The sequence below is a fragment of the Mya arenaria genome, chromosome 5 (genome assembly GCF_026914265.1).
Source record: "Mya arenaria isolate MELC-2E11 chromosome 5, ASM2691426v1".
Taxonomy (NCBI): Eukaryota; Metazoa; Mollusca; class Bivalvia; order Myida; family Myidae; genus Mya; species Mya arenaria.
The window spans coordinates 67,500,445-67,514,974 of NC_069126.1; the positions used below are offsets into that span (position 1 = coordinate 67,500,445).

At 33.6% G+C, this 14,530-nt stretch overlaps 1 protein-coding gene across 2 annotated transcripts in view; it reads right to left on the reverse strand.

Moving 5' to 3' along the window:
* Positions 1-400: 400 nt before the first annotated feature.
* Positions 401-14,530, reverse strand: part of LOC128233753 (putative nuclease HARBI1) — a 61,159-nt gene continuing 47,029 nt past the window's right edge. Inside the window, exons 4-14 of one of the 2 annotated variants that reach the window (XM_052947589.1) lie at positions 13,819-14,103; positions 13,386-13,685; positions 12,647-12,937; positions 12,258-12,554; positions 9,935-10,219; positions 6,975-7,250; positions 6,207-6,518; positions 3,836-3,991; positions 2,744-2,789; positions 2,570-2,625; positions 401-1,083 (exon numbers count right to left, since the gene is read on the reverse strand). In XM_052947589.1, coding sequence (XP_052803549.1) covers positions 977-1,083; positions 2,570-2,625; positions 2,744-2,789; positions 3,836-3,991; positions 6,207-6,518; positions 6,975-7,250; positions 9,935-10,219; positions 12,258-12,554; positions 12,647-12,937; positions 13,386-13,685; positions 13,819-14,103 — 2,411 coding nt within the window. In that variant the 3' untranslated portion in view covers positions 401-976. Of the gene's footprint in view, positions 1,084-2,569; positions 2,626-2,743; positions 2,790-3,835; positions 3,992-6,206; positions 6,519-6,974; positions 7,251-9,934; positions 10,220-12,257; positions 12,555-12,646; positions 12,938-13,385; positions 13,686-13,818; positions 14,104-14,530 lie in introns of those variants that run through there. The other variant, XM_052947590.1, reaches the window with a different exon arrangement.

Consider the following 14,530-nt stretch of genomic DNA (forward strand, 5'->3'; position numbering starts at 1 on the left):
TGAAAATGTCTTGTAATGGTGCCTCCGTTCTGTTTACATGCTGATTCAACATTACAGGATATGTAGCACTATATAAGACGTTAAAAACACAGCATCTGGGTTTATTTAAAGTGTTCTGTACCACATACTGGTAAGATCTATATAGCTCTTACATGTTAGGGCAATATATATATTTTTTTTATTTTTAGCCGTAAACAGTTTACAATTTGTTACTTCATTTACATCGTTGTTTCACGTTTGCGTTGTTAAAAGTTCAATGTCATTGAATATATATTATCATACAATATAGCATATACACTGTTAAATTAATAGTTCAGTTTTAATATATTATTGTTTAAAAACATGAGTTTTCATTTTACAAAAAAAATACTGTAATAAACTACGAACCAACAGCAAACGCCATATTATTAAGACATTAACAATCTAACAATCCTTGATAAACATACCTAGTTTTATATATATATATATATATAGTATGTATGTACTGTGCTGTTTGTGGAGTTTTGTGCTGTTCGTCCATGTTTCTTGTTTGTATTTTTTTTGTTTTTTTGTGTTCAATGTATTTGGCGTTTACCCAAAGCCGTTAAACCAGGTTTATGTTTAAACGTTTTGCTACTGAGCTTGTTTCTGTAGTTTTTTAGAAAATTTATAGAAAATTTGCCATATTTAAAAAACACTTTTAACGTGGGATAATGGTAACAATGCTACTTCTGACTGACTGCAATAGATACGCTTTTTGTCGATATTCAAACAATATTTTTCGATATGCTCAATTCACACATAAACAATGCAGCTTGATTTTTTATTACCTTGTTTTTCCACTCTGGCTTTATTTTCAAACGTTCTTCCATATGGCATTATGATTTAATACGTTAAGAATTACATTGTTGCATGTTTGTTTAAAGGATCTTTTTTTAAATTTGCATTTACAAGTCTTGACATTGATACATCTTTATGCCATTCACAGACGAAAAGCTTATGACGATGCACTATTATTTGTTGATGTCAATTTCAAATTTTCATATACATCGCTGTCCTTGAATACTGTTTGCTTCCTGCTCTGTTCGGTTCTACATCGAAAATCTGAAACGCAACATAATCTTTTTAATATGTCTCATTTTAGATTATTTACGTTTTGGACATACAATGTATTCGGCATCATAAATCTGAAACGGAAATTGTTTATTGTTTGGCTGTAAGGCAACTCAAGTCCCGAGTTTTCTTCTACTTTAGTGAGTTTCCATTCTGATTTTTCTTTAAAGGAATATGAATTTCTAGAAATATTTGACGGTCAAAGAAAGTCCACATTAATACATTAACCTCAAATATATATTTATTTCAAAAGAATGTTTAATATGACGGAAACCATAATACCGCTTCAGTCGGTATGCGGGGATATCTAGTTGCAATTACAAGTTGTTTTTTTACATCAATGGAAATTCGAAATGAAACCTAGACTGCTATTTTCGTAATTTTGGTGCTTTTGTGTCACCGCAGGATCACACTAACTGACTTTAACATATGGTGGATATTTCGCATCTTCAGATTTTCCTTCTTCTTTAAGTAAATCATATCCGTATATTTTCAAATAAGTTCGGTTGAAACAAATTTGATAAGTATTTGTTACACTGAGCTACACTGTCACGCCCCTGGCATCGTCTTAATCAATTTATACATTGTAAATGATCTCGAAGGAAAAGGAGAACTAAACGACTACAATGTAAAAGAAGTAATAGCGACGTTTTATCAGCCGACACGAAGCATTTGACGTAATAAGCGTAAGTAATATATATAAGATAATTTGGATACGGTACGTCGTATATATATTGACATTTCTGATATTTTACAAGTGTCCTGAAATTTACTCCGATAAAAAGGCTGTTTTCATAGCAAAATATACTTTCTTTTTTCATAAAGTACACCGAAAAACATATTTGCCTGCAAACAAACCCAAGAAATTAGGAAATTTAATTAGTCTAAGGAAGAAACAAACTATAAATGGCAAAATTTGTAATTGCTTGACCAATTGATAATAATTATAATAAAACACTTTCATACAGACTTTTATGTGTTATAAAATATGTGTTTATTATTGAGATTTAAACGCGCATTTTGTAAAACCAACCTCAATAGTAAATGGACTTTTTTCCAACTCTTCAATTAAAATAAATATGGCAGTTTATAAATTTCAAGAACATTTTCTCCGCCAGTATCTTTCTTTCAACAAGACTAATGCCAATTTAAATGCAGCTTTTATGAAATATGAAAGTGAAGTTTAGTTTTATTCTCTTTTAGTTGTCTTACTTTTAATTGTATTACACGATTTCTGATAAAATACATGTTAAAGTTATGTGCTTAGACGTCGACTTTCCCTTAATAATACTTAGTGGTACTAAAACATGTGCATTAAACAACATAAACCATCCTAGTTAAAGGCAACGACAATCTATTTAATTGTACATTTTTTTCATATATCACTGTATACATATTAAAGTAACCATATGACAAATGAAAGTAACACTCCTTGTTTGTAATCGTCATAACACTTTGAAAATAAACTCATAAATACCAAGGTCAGAATATTCGGTAGGTGTTCTTGTGGGGCCCATGGCAAGGTCTTCGTACCTAAAATAAACAACAATTTGGTTGCAAAGTCAATAAATCAATGTAAGAGTGTCTTTTGACGGCTTTCAATGCACTATTATGATCTTTAAAATAATGAATTTAAAACATTCAAATTTACCGAGTGTCATCATTCAAAGTACTTTCATCACTCAGTCGGTCACTTTCTGAAATTCAGAAACAACATCTGGCAAAACAAACAGAAGAAATTTGATTTATGAAATTGATTTATCGAAAGTAAATAAAAATCATTCAAAACAAAATTGCCTGAAATCAGTTAATTAAGTTCTCGGCATGCGAATTTGGTACGAACAAGTCTGTCAATTAACATTGTTTTGAAAAAAAAGACTTTAAAGCTTTTTATTGAATATTTTGGATAAAGCGACAATGCAACGGGACCATTGAGTAAGGTCAGTGCACTGATGTCTCATGTCAAGTGTCTAAGAAATCTGCCAAGCGAATTAAGATGGCAAGTCGTCCAAATGATAAAAAAATGTTGGCTAACGAAGAAGGATAGACGGCAACCTGCGAAGGGCCTAATATTCTGTAATACATTGAAACTGAGCAGTTTTAAGGTCTAAAACTCGAAAAACAGCAATGTTTTCAAACTTTGTTTTACGAAATTTAAATTAGGAAAAGTGGAAGCCATTGCTTAATCCAAAATCCTTATTTTTAATATGAACGAACGAAGGAATGGCATCAAGCTAATTTAATATAGCCCGCATCAAAGGCCAAGCAGCGCTTTAAATCGACCTATAAAATTAAAGCTTCTAACTTTGCAAGCCTTCCCATGTCATGGTTCCACAAGTTACAACCAATTATTCCTAACACGAATGGGTAAGTAAACGACATTGCTCTCAGAACATCATTTATTCAGTCCGGCAAGTGATCAGAGTTACGAGTTTCCATAAGTCACAGAAACTTACACGTTTATTTTAGAAAACTATTTGATACATCGTATCGCTCAGATTTTTTTGGATGTAACCGAAACTATCATGTCCTCTTTAGCAAATCAATATTTAAAGAATTCATATCATAGAGCGTATACTCTATCACAGCTTGTTTATACTATTCTTTCGTTGTATATACGCGTCATTCAAAATAGGATAGGCGGATGCCAAGCCCTAGTTACCTAACACGCATGAAAAAAAAACTCTATTTAATGAAATATTGCTACCATTAAAGAAACTTTAATGCAGTATGGCATACTCACCTTTACAACGTTGTCTTTTTCGATACAAGAAAATAGCAAGCAGAATCGCGACAATTATCACAGTGCACACAGCGCCGACTGTACCTCCTACGACTTTTCCAGTACCACTGCCAGAATTGGCTACCGTTGAGGGTTCACTGGCAGGATCAGTGTTAACTATAATGCATTAAGATGAACATATAATACCTTGATTCACTTAACATTTATGAAACATGTATTACGTGAGATCATAACCGTATATTAATCAGTAGAAAAAGAATGCTAATAGTGTATGGAAAAAAAATTCTGTTCTTTTTTCCAATAAAACAGCGGACATAATTCAACGACAATGTAATAACAAGACGAAAAACAGACGAGGTAATTAACATGAGTATAAGTAACTTTTCAGACAAAAATAAATCAAGGTTAGTCACAAAGATAAATGATGATAAAACATATTTATCTATAAAATCCTATCTTTAAGTCAACATAATTGCGTGTTAATATTGACATACTAAAGTGACAGTTTAAAGCAATTCTCCCAAAACATGTATTTTACAAGTGCTATACATGGCTGATGCCAGTACTTTATTCCAATCTTTTGTTAACTAAGTCATGACCATCAAATAACTCTCTTAATAGAAAGTTGTTAAGTAAAACGTGAAGTTGAAAATAATTGCGTGTTAATAGTTTTGATTCCTGCTGTTACCATTTTTCTACGTGTAAATTCAAGAGATATAAAACAATTCATGATGGGTGGAGTTAGTTCTATTCCGACACATTTTAAATTTGATTTCATGATATTTATTTTAAAATGTAAACACTAGTGTTTGGCAACATTGGCTATACCAAAATACAAACGAAAAACAACATAATTCAACTGTGACGGTCGGTCAGTTTTTCAAATAAAACGGGTACAATTTCCACATTCCCCAATGCAAAGCTTTACAACAGAATTTCGTTTTAAAAATCATTCCCGATCGAATAAACAAAGATAACCAAGATCGCGGTCGCTTAGTTGGCTTTTTGCACGCCGAATTCACTCAATGACGTATGTTTATGTATTTTATTTTCATATTATAAATTAATTGAAAAAAATATACAGTTTCAAAATAGTCATTAAAAATCATAAGTAAAAGAGTAAATTTATTCGTGTTTTTTACATTGAATTATGTTTCTTTATAGGTAGTTATTGGCAGACAACAAATCTACTTCAGAGGTGTGGCAGAGCATTGGCCGAGTTGCCGACTCACTCTCGCGATAGGATATTTACGTCGGCACAGGATGCGCAGCTTGTTGTGCATCAAATCCAGAATCGTTTTAAGACCGAAACAGGTAATTCCTTGACGACAAATTGAACATACATTAGACCAGTTATTAGTCAAACAGTCCTTAGTCGGATCCCTGAACAGAAAATAATACCTAGTACCTTTCGGGTACTTAATCTGACACCACAACATCAGCAGCAGCGTAAGCGATAGGCCCATTACCACTAGTGAATGACTCGGGCAGAGAGGTCAAACGTCTTGTTAACGACAAGAGCCTGCCGAACTTGTACCACAACAATTAAAGAACGCGGTCGTGAAGACGTCGAGATAAGATATTAAACGACGCGTATTTGTTTTAGCAAAACAGTATTGTGGTGTTTTCGTGGGTGGGGTCAAGCTGGCCGGATTGTCGTTACGCAGAACGACAGACTTGGTTTTTGCTGTAGGGGATCCGTAACGCTGCTATATTTCAGCATTATAGTCTGATCACGGTTGCAATTCTCCACCTTCGAGCCGGTCAAAGTCGCATGGTTTGCTGCAAGATGGGGCGCCGTTTCATTTCTCGCAAGCAACATGGGCGTTTCTAGAGCAGCAGAACGTCCAGCGGCTGTCTTTCCTTTCCAAGTCGTCATGACTCAACATTAATGAGCGTGTGTGGTACGTGCTAGACAGGCGAATACTGAGGCGATCGGCACCCACTCGCAATCTGCTTGAACTTGATCAGGCTCTAGTTCATGAATGGAGGAATATTCCCAAAGATTTCATACGAAACTAAATAATGCCCATGAGACAAAAGCGTGTGTTCGTCGTAAGAGCCAGGAGAGAATAAACAAGATAAGGTATAAGTTTCTCTAATGTACTGATATGATTGTGATTCACGGACTTTTTACATTGTTATTTATTTGAATTTCGATTTTACAGTGACGAGCTTTATGTGTTGTTTTATATGTATCTGTTGTATTATTAAAATATATCTTATATGATGTACGTATGAAGTATTGAATTATTTTTATCCCAAGTTTTGAAGTTATCTGTTCATAATAATATAGTTATACCTAATTATATAAGTGTCGGGTTAGAAGGGGCCCCAAATGTATCGGTATTTATCCAAATACGTCACTTACTGTTCACAAGAATGAGAAACGTTTCGATCATGCTGCCAATTTCATTCTCAACTCTCACAGAGTAATTGCCAGAATCCCAGGGTTGTACGCTTGTTAAAATGAGCGAAGATGACATGCCATCTGTCGTGTCGATAATAACTCTGTCAGATGCTGATGAGATTATTGGAATACGCATATTGTTTGAAATGTTTGTCCATGTAAACTGGATTGGCGGAGGGTTCGAAAATACACTGAAATTAAGAATTGCCTTTTCACCAGGTCTAGTATCGATAGTTGTACTATGGTTGTAGTCATTGGGATACATAGGCGAACCTGAATATAATTAAAAGAAGGTTAACTCAGTGTGTACACAAGTATTTCCGTAAGATATTGTAAAGGCTACACAAATTACTTCGTAATATGGACTTTAAAGGAATATCTATTGCTTTGCAAATTTACATGAGTGAATCAAGAGACAAGAAGAAAATTCACAGGAACGTATATATGTATGTAAGTACATGTATGTAAGTATACTTGTCTTCTGCACGACATTAAATATCTTGTTCATACACATACCGAACAGTATTAACAGTATTCTTAAATAGGATGAAAACTTTAAATTGCTTTAAAAAGGGGATTTTGCGTCGTTGTTATCGTAGTTCTGCACGCTTTCTGTGCAGTAATTGCTGTCAAAAGTTGTGGTGAAACATATGTTCTACGTGTTTTATGCATGTTTAAACACATACCTTCTTTTTAATACACATCTGCATAAGTAAAACCATCACTTACACTTGACATCCACTGTTACATTTCTTCTGTCTGGTGTCATACGATTGTGCTTGTTTGCAGACACACACGTGAACAGACCAATGTCCGTTAAGCAAGAGCTGCTCTTGTTGTAATGTAACAGACTATTTCCTTCGATATATGCCAGGGTGGATCCAGTAGGTGATACTATTGATATATTAGCAGGTGGGTCACTATCCACATCACAAGCAAAGCTTAGGCTATCGCTGTGATAGACCGTAGTGTTCAGAGGTCTAAATGTTTTAATTGACGCCTCGTCTAAAATACAGAACAAAACTCGTAAGTTTAAAATGCAAAACCGCTGTTTAAACAATGTTACAAAGATATTATGGAAACAACATAAGAAACAAATAGGTAGACACATGAAATGTAATATATGTTTAGAATATAATTACATGATAAGTCGGCTCTGCTCATTGCCCTTAAATAACACATAGAAGTAGTTTCTTGCTTGGTGTTAATAGTTAATAGCTTAATTGTCAAACATTGAAACGTGTGATATGTTGGTGAAGATTTATAAACATCAATACACTACACGAATTCCGCATATGAAAAGCTTTGTGATGAAATGAAAATGATTTTAATGGTAGGCAGCGATGCAAAATTCGATTGAGGGACCAAAATTTTAAATGTTTTAAAAAATCAATTTCCATTTAGTTTTGAGATTCAATATTTAACAAGCATGACTCATATAGCTGATGCAACATGAAAAGTTAAAAAAAGGAGTTGAGCATTTTTTCCGAAATAATATTTTATCAGATTTCCAACCAAAAAGCATTTACTATTTCTCGGAAATGTCTGAATACAAAAAAAATATGTTTGTGAGTCAAATTTATTGGAACTGCCCAACCAACAATGTCTTGTGGCTTTGTGTTGATTGCAGCTTTTTAAAAACGATAAATGCAATTTTTTTACCCAGAAATGAATTTCATCCACGAAATTTCATTATTTTTCTGAATATCTTTCGTATTCGACAAGATATCATCAAAATATCTCAATACATTGTTGAATAGGTAGTCTGGGGCATTTTGACATAAAAACGAAGTACTAATGTCGACAGACTTTTCCGTAATAATGTGAATTTTTTTTATCCTAAATATGTTAAAATCTTTTTTTTGTAAAATTTGTTTAACTCCTAACTAACCCAGAACATGTCGCCAAGAATAAATGTTTCACTCCCAAAAAATTTCGTTCTTGAAAGCTAAATAAAACATGTTTTTTTCAAACGTTTTAGTTTTTGACCTTCCTCTCCCATTTTGCATCGCTGCCGGCCCTTAAACATAATCAACATTTCTTCGAAGAATGCAGTACAGATTGCAACATAAAGGTTGCCTAAAAATCTGTTGAAGTAGATTCACGAATACAGAACGATACTATATCATAAACTCTATCGGTTCGTATCAGGCAAGCCAAATTAACTTTAGTTATACTATTTAATGAGGAGTCAATGTTCAGGTGATTGCTTACATTTCTGTCTAAATTACTACGATTAGGTCACTCAATCGGGGCCGTCTCTAGTAACGACGACAAACGTTGTAGATAGGGCTTTGTCACGATTGTACGTCTATATAACACCGTTTTAGACGAGTCTTTTTTTTACTCAAGTCCGTAATTCTTGCTTTTGGTTCTTAATGATACAATGAAAACTTCAAAGACAAGCCAAGTAGTCGAACATTAAAAATTTAAAACCTCTTTAGAGGCACAAGGTTTTATTACACACTTCATAGAACTAAACATCTAAGCCAGCAATTACAACTTTTCAATTGAAAATGCGTTTTTGTGAATAACGCGGGAAAAGTAAAGTTCAAAAAACAACTTGAAACAAAACATAAGCAGATTCTATATTCATCAACGTTATAATGATTGAGATTCTGTTATTGCTTGGTTTTGTCGAAAAACTTTATCAAAACAGTGTAGACATGGATAAAAGGTCGGTTTAATGTTTATTATAAAGCGTGTCTGTCACTTATTGTTGAAAAAGACATTTCATATTTTTGTCTGAAATAGGTATATATATGCGGGGAATCATCGTGCATAACAGATCATGTGAATCTGGGAGAGAATAAGCGCAATTCCATTGTCGCGACATAGAGGATAACGCTCGCGAGCTCACACTTTATAACATAATACTGCATTATGAATAAACAAGATAAACAGTGTTTCAGTTTAAGCAACTTTGTTAAAAAGTTTTGATTAAGTAACTATTAAAAGTTGTTTTAAGATATTTTTTTACATTTCGTCACCGCATTGGTAACTTTAAGACAAATGATGTGCATTTGTTCAGTTTTTCATTAATAATTCATTCGTATAAATATTGCTGGTAATATTTTTATCATCAGCAGCAAAAGCAAAAGGTACATTGTACAATTTGCCACGTGTGATGAATGTGTATGCCACTTTTACATTCTTGTGTGTCCTAATAAACTGTCAGTACAATCAATCATTGATTGGCTAGCATGGACAATATCCAATGGATTCATTTCGATCAGATTATATAAGAAAACAAATGAACTATCGATAAAAATGGTTCAAAATAGCTCTATGTTAAATAGTGACTGCAGCTAAAACAAGGACAAGGGAAGGGAATACGTTAAAACACTATTTTTTTCCTTATGACACTATGTTCTAAAAATGTATTATCAATAACTTGAATTGAAACTAAGCAAAATATAATCATTATAATTAAGATTTGGTTTCATTAAAAACGTCACTGTTAAAATAACTCATTTTACTAGTATGTAAAGTCATAATAATTACATTCTATGACAGCAAAAACCAAATCGTAAGAACAATACATTTCAATCCAATAATGAATGGTTAACTACCGTGATCTATAGACCTACAAACAAGACAAAGCTTTGCCTACATAGCATTTCCCTTTTGACTATGAAGGTTCTAATGATATTGGTTAGTATCCTTATAATGTAACTAAATATATATACATTGGACATCCACATGGATGCTTGCCGTATCGCTTCCATTTACGCCTAGACATCCAGTCGGGTCCATACTATTTTGAGCCAAACAAGTGTAAACGTCTTCTTCTGTTCGTGATATATTATGTATGATGAGGTATCGATCATTTATCCTTTGTTTAGTCTGGTTTGTCGTTGTCCAATAATATGATGTGATATTTGGGTTCCCCGGTGTTGCGTCACATATTAAACTGATGTTAACACCTTCAAGTACCTCAACGTTTGACGTAAAGTTTGTTATCTTTGGTGGATCTAAAATGTAAAAAAAAATATGATGAAACAGTCAGTGGTCTCGAATGGCCGCAAGTGTAGCTACATAAACGTTCCCTTTTTTCGGTTTTGCATTGTATCAAGCTGGGATTAGTGAGAGCTACGAAATGTTTCGGTACGGGTTATTGCCTGATCTTAAGAACAGTGGTGTAATCTACAAACTATGTTTATCCTGTAACTGTAACCAGCTGATCGAAGTGAAAGTAACCGGTCAGTAATTATATGTGTAAAATATTTAATGTATTTACGTTTTCAAAACTTTCAAAATAGCCATATATGTAATCTAGAAATTTTATTTTATATTGTACCTGTAACCAGCTGATCGAAGTGAAAGTAATCGGTCAGAATTGCAGTGAAAACACGACTAGTAATAAAATGTGTAAAATAATTTAAAATATATAATTAGCAAACACGTTATACGTTTAATTTCCTTAAAAAGTTTCAATAAAATATTCTGAAGCATATTCCTGTAAAACCGAGAGCGGGACGAACGTTTACTTAACGACGCCGCCGGGAAATTAAACAATCGTCATTAGATCCATTGAGAATATCAGAAGTGTTAGGTTGTAGCCGGATGTAATCCTGATTTTAGCCACTCTTGTTCTTTTACGTGGACAAGTGTATAACACTGTCATACGAGAGCCCCGTTTAAAGTCCCTCCCGGAAGGGGCACTCATTTCGTTATTGCTGAGGTACTGAACGACCCCCTCAATTATTACTGGACAACGGATGTGCATAAAGAAATGTAGTTATTTATAGACAAGAAAATGATCATACATGAAGGAAGGCTAGAATAAATGATTGACGAGACATGCTTGCCTTTAATGACAATAGACATAACACCAAAACAATATCGTATTATGTATGTCATAAATTTTTAAATATTAATCATCGATCGGATGGAGTGGAATTGTTTTTGTTCTGCCTGGTCTTAAGTAACAACACAAATCCATGTTAAGTGCTTCCTGCCAAATTCGTTGGTAGATTTAACAATAATCGCAATTTAATCAAGTAATTGTACATCATGCTGGTTTTCCAGTCCAATTGATCCTAATGAATCATTGCAGAATTTAGGTGACCTTGACACATATATGTTAAAACATTAGTCTCCTATGGGATATATTCCTTAATGGTAAATGCAAAACCATGACATCAAACCAAAAGAACTTTTCTCAGTATTTTTGAGCAGCTATGTTGAAATGTGGTAAATAATTGTGATTCGTTAAATACTACGTATATTAAGGTTAAATTTATGTCCCTATTATCTCTTTCATAATCTAGATTGATTTTAGTCCGATACGTCAAGTTTATCAGAATTTCGCATTACTAATTTCAAATACAATATATCTTCAATTTGACTCGATTTTCAAGGATCTGTATTTTTTTCTGAAATTATCTCCCATTTTCAAGCGCTAAAGCATAAGTCTTAACACAACGATTTGATATGGTCTTAAATGTTTGACTGCTTGCCTGGTCGAAGAAAGCAAAAAGGGAATACTCCTCTTGCGTGCATGTAATTCATACATTGATTTTGGAAAAAAAATCTGTCTGGTATATACACTAAGGACTTAGACTGCGAAAAACCAAGGACTTTTTCAGCGTGTTAATGGTATGTTATCGCTCACTTATTAAATGTTTGCAAATACTAGAATACTGTATTTCTTTTGTTAATGTTGTGAATTGTAATCAATTCATCTGAAATCACAATTAACCGAAATGACCAAGCAATATGATATTTTTCAACTTTAATATGGGACAGCGTCCTGTTTGGGTGTATGTATATAGTACAGAGCCTTTTTTTCTGTAAACAATCTAGGAGGCCTTAAGATATATTTATAACAGTAGTACAAGGCACGAACTCGCACCCAGGTTCCTAGATGCAAAGATGCGGCATTATGCAATCTTTAATCTTAGGATCCAATTTTCCCTTATTGGTCATAACGTCTCGACAAAGAAAACCTTTATAAACAAAATGCAAACAAAATCTTAACATAAGTGTAAAGTGTAAAGCAATTCTTACATAAAACATCGAGGTGAAATCTTGACGTATTTGACGATGAAATACTCCTGCCATAGGAAGCGTCCATGATATTATTTGCAGTGCAGAAATAATCAACGGCATGACCTTCTGAGACATTGTGTATGTTAAGTTGACTTGACTGTAAACCGTTTGACCAGGAATAAGACGGTGGTGGATTTCCGCTTGAAGAACAGTTAATGTTAACTTTTTTACCCCGAAGAACTTTAATGGACCATCCTTCTTCAAAACTATTGCTATTACATGTTTCAGTTTGGAAAACAGGAGGCGTAGTTGGATCTGAAATGGAAACATTTACTTAAATACAATAACCCCGTTTTTTAATAAATATGTTGATCACAAAATGATACGAAGATAAGAATAATACAAACATAAAACATCCACTTGAAGTTTAGCGCTGGTTATTATTTGTTGTTCAATCGCTACGTATCCAGTCGGAAAAAGTGTATTAGATGCATTGCAGACGAGTTCTAAATCGTTGGTAAACGCTTGAGTATAAAACTGTCCAGCGTTGTTGTCCGTCCATGTATACATTGGAGGTGGGTGGCCGTCCGCTAAGCAGACAAGAGTAACGATCTCGCCCTTGATAACGTTTATATGACGGGTGTTTATTACATTGCCGGACTCGTTATCAAAACGAAACAATATATTCTTTGGATGATCTACAAGTAAAGAAAAACTGATTGCGGCAATACCTTTTCTTTTTAGATTAACCAAGCATTGACATATTACAATTGCATTATCCAACATTAATTCAATACAATACAAGTAAATGTTTAAATTCTTTACAAAGCTAATACTATTTTGATACCAGGGCATGTTTTATTTATTGTTTACGTTATCGCAATGTTTACATATAAGGTTTGTTTGAAATTAATCGCTTGTGACGTTCTACACTTCCAGTTTTATATTTATATATCCATGGTATTGATCCATGTGACTTCAACATAATACTGGTTTAATAATTGGCTATGGGGCTTGTGTTTGTTATTCCTATAAATGTATTGCATATTTCTGTTTATATATATAAAACCGTTAAAGTAAAAAATTTCCGACAAGCAAATTAATTATTGATAAGTCAAAGGAATACTTATTACAAACAAAACTTACAATGTACATTGAGATAAAACGTAGCGTTTGTTTTTCCGTTTACTGTTGCTCCAATGCTTGGCGACATGGTGTTTTCGATATATAAGTTATATATCCCACTGTCATCGATGTGTACAAAAGGTAAATGTAGTGTCGATCCATTCAGGAAATAGCCGCTCGGTAATGTCCATATAAGTATACCTGGTTCCGGCATAGAATCGCTTTTACATGTCATTGTAAATTTGGATGCCAGAGAAATATTCACCGATCCGGATCTCACAGTTGCCATTCCAATTTCGCATGTTGGTTCATATGGTGGATCTTAATATAAAATGTCTAAATTCGTCAGCGAAGCATTATTTCAAATAAAAGAAAACAAGACTTAAATTGTTCCGAAAATACAAACAATCGCCTAACAATGACACGCATATTTAAAACTAATGGCTGCACTTACATAGTGCATGGACATACACTTCTTTAACTCTTGACCATCCAAGAACGTGCGATGCGGAACAGTTGCAAATTGAATCGTTGTGAAAATCTGCTTCCCACATAATCGTACTATTTACACCCATAGAGTCGTTGAACGTTGTCTGGTTTCCGTCATAGCAAGACCAATGCAACATTGCGTATGGATTACCGCCTTTCACAAAGCATTCAAGTCTCTGTTTTGTTGGTGAGTTTTGGATCATATAAAAGTTTCCATCACCGCTTATCAAAATCCCTGTCGTCGGTTTAACTAAACGGCATACAATTTATTTATTACTGACTCGTATGAACTTTAAAAGTAATGACATATGTCCAATACTTAGAAATATGTATTTGAACAGGAACACATAAGGAAAACATTATTAGGATTGAATCCCAGATGACCGTTTGCTTTTTTATGTAACTAGTCATGGTTATGTGTAGGTAATATATTAAAAAAAAATGTTTTGTTCCATTTGAAGTCATATCACTGCATATAACAAACATAAGCGAGAGTAGACACGCCTTATTCTTTTTAATTGTGTATAGAATTGAGTAAAAATACTCAACTAAAATTGACCCGCATTGCTACATGAGCTAACAACGATTCAACTTTCAACATGAAAGTTACTTGCCTATTCATTTATTTATCGCTATTCCGAACAACGTTTATCCGAAATTATCGCTATTTCGAAATT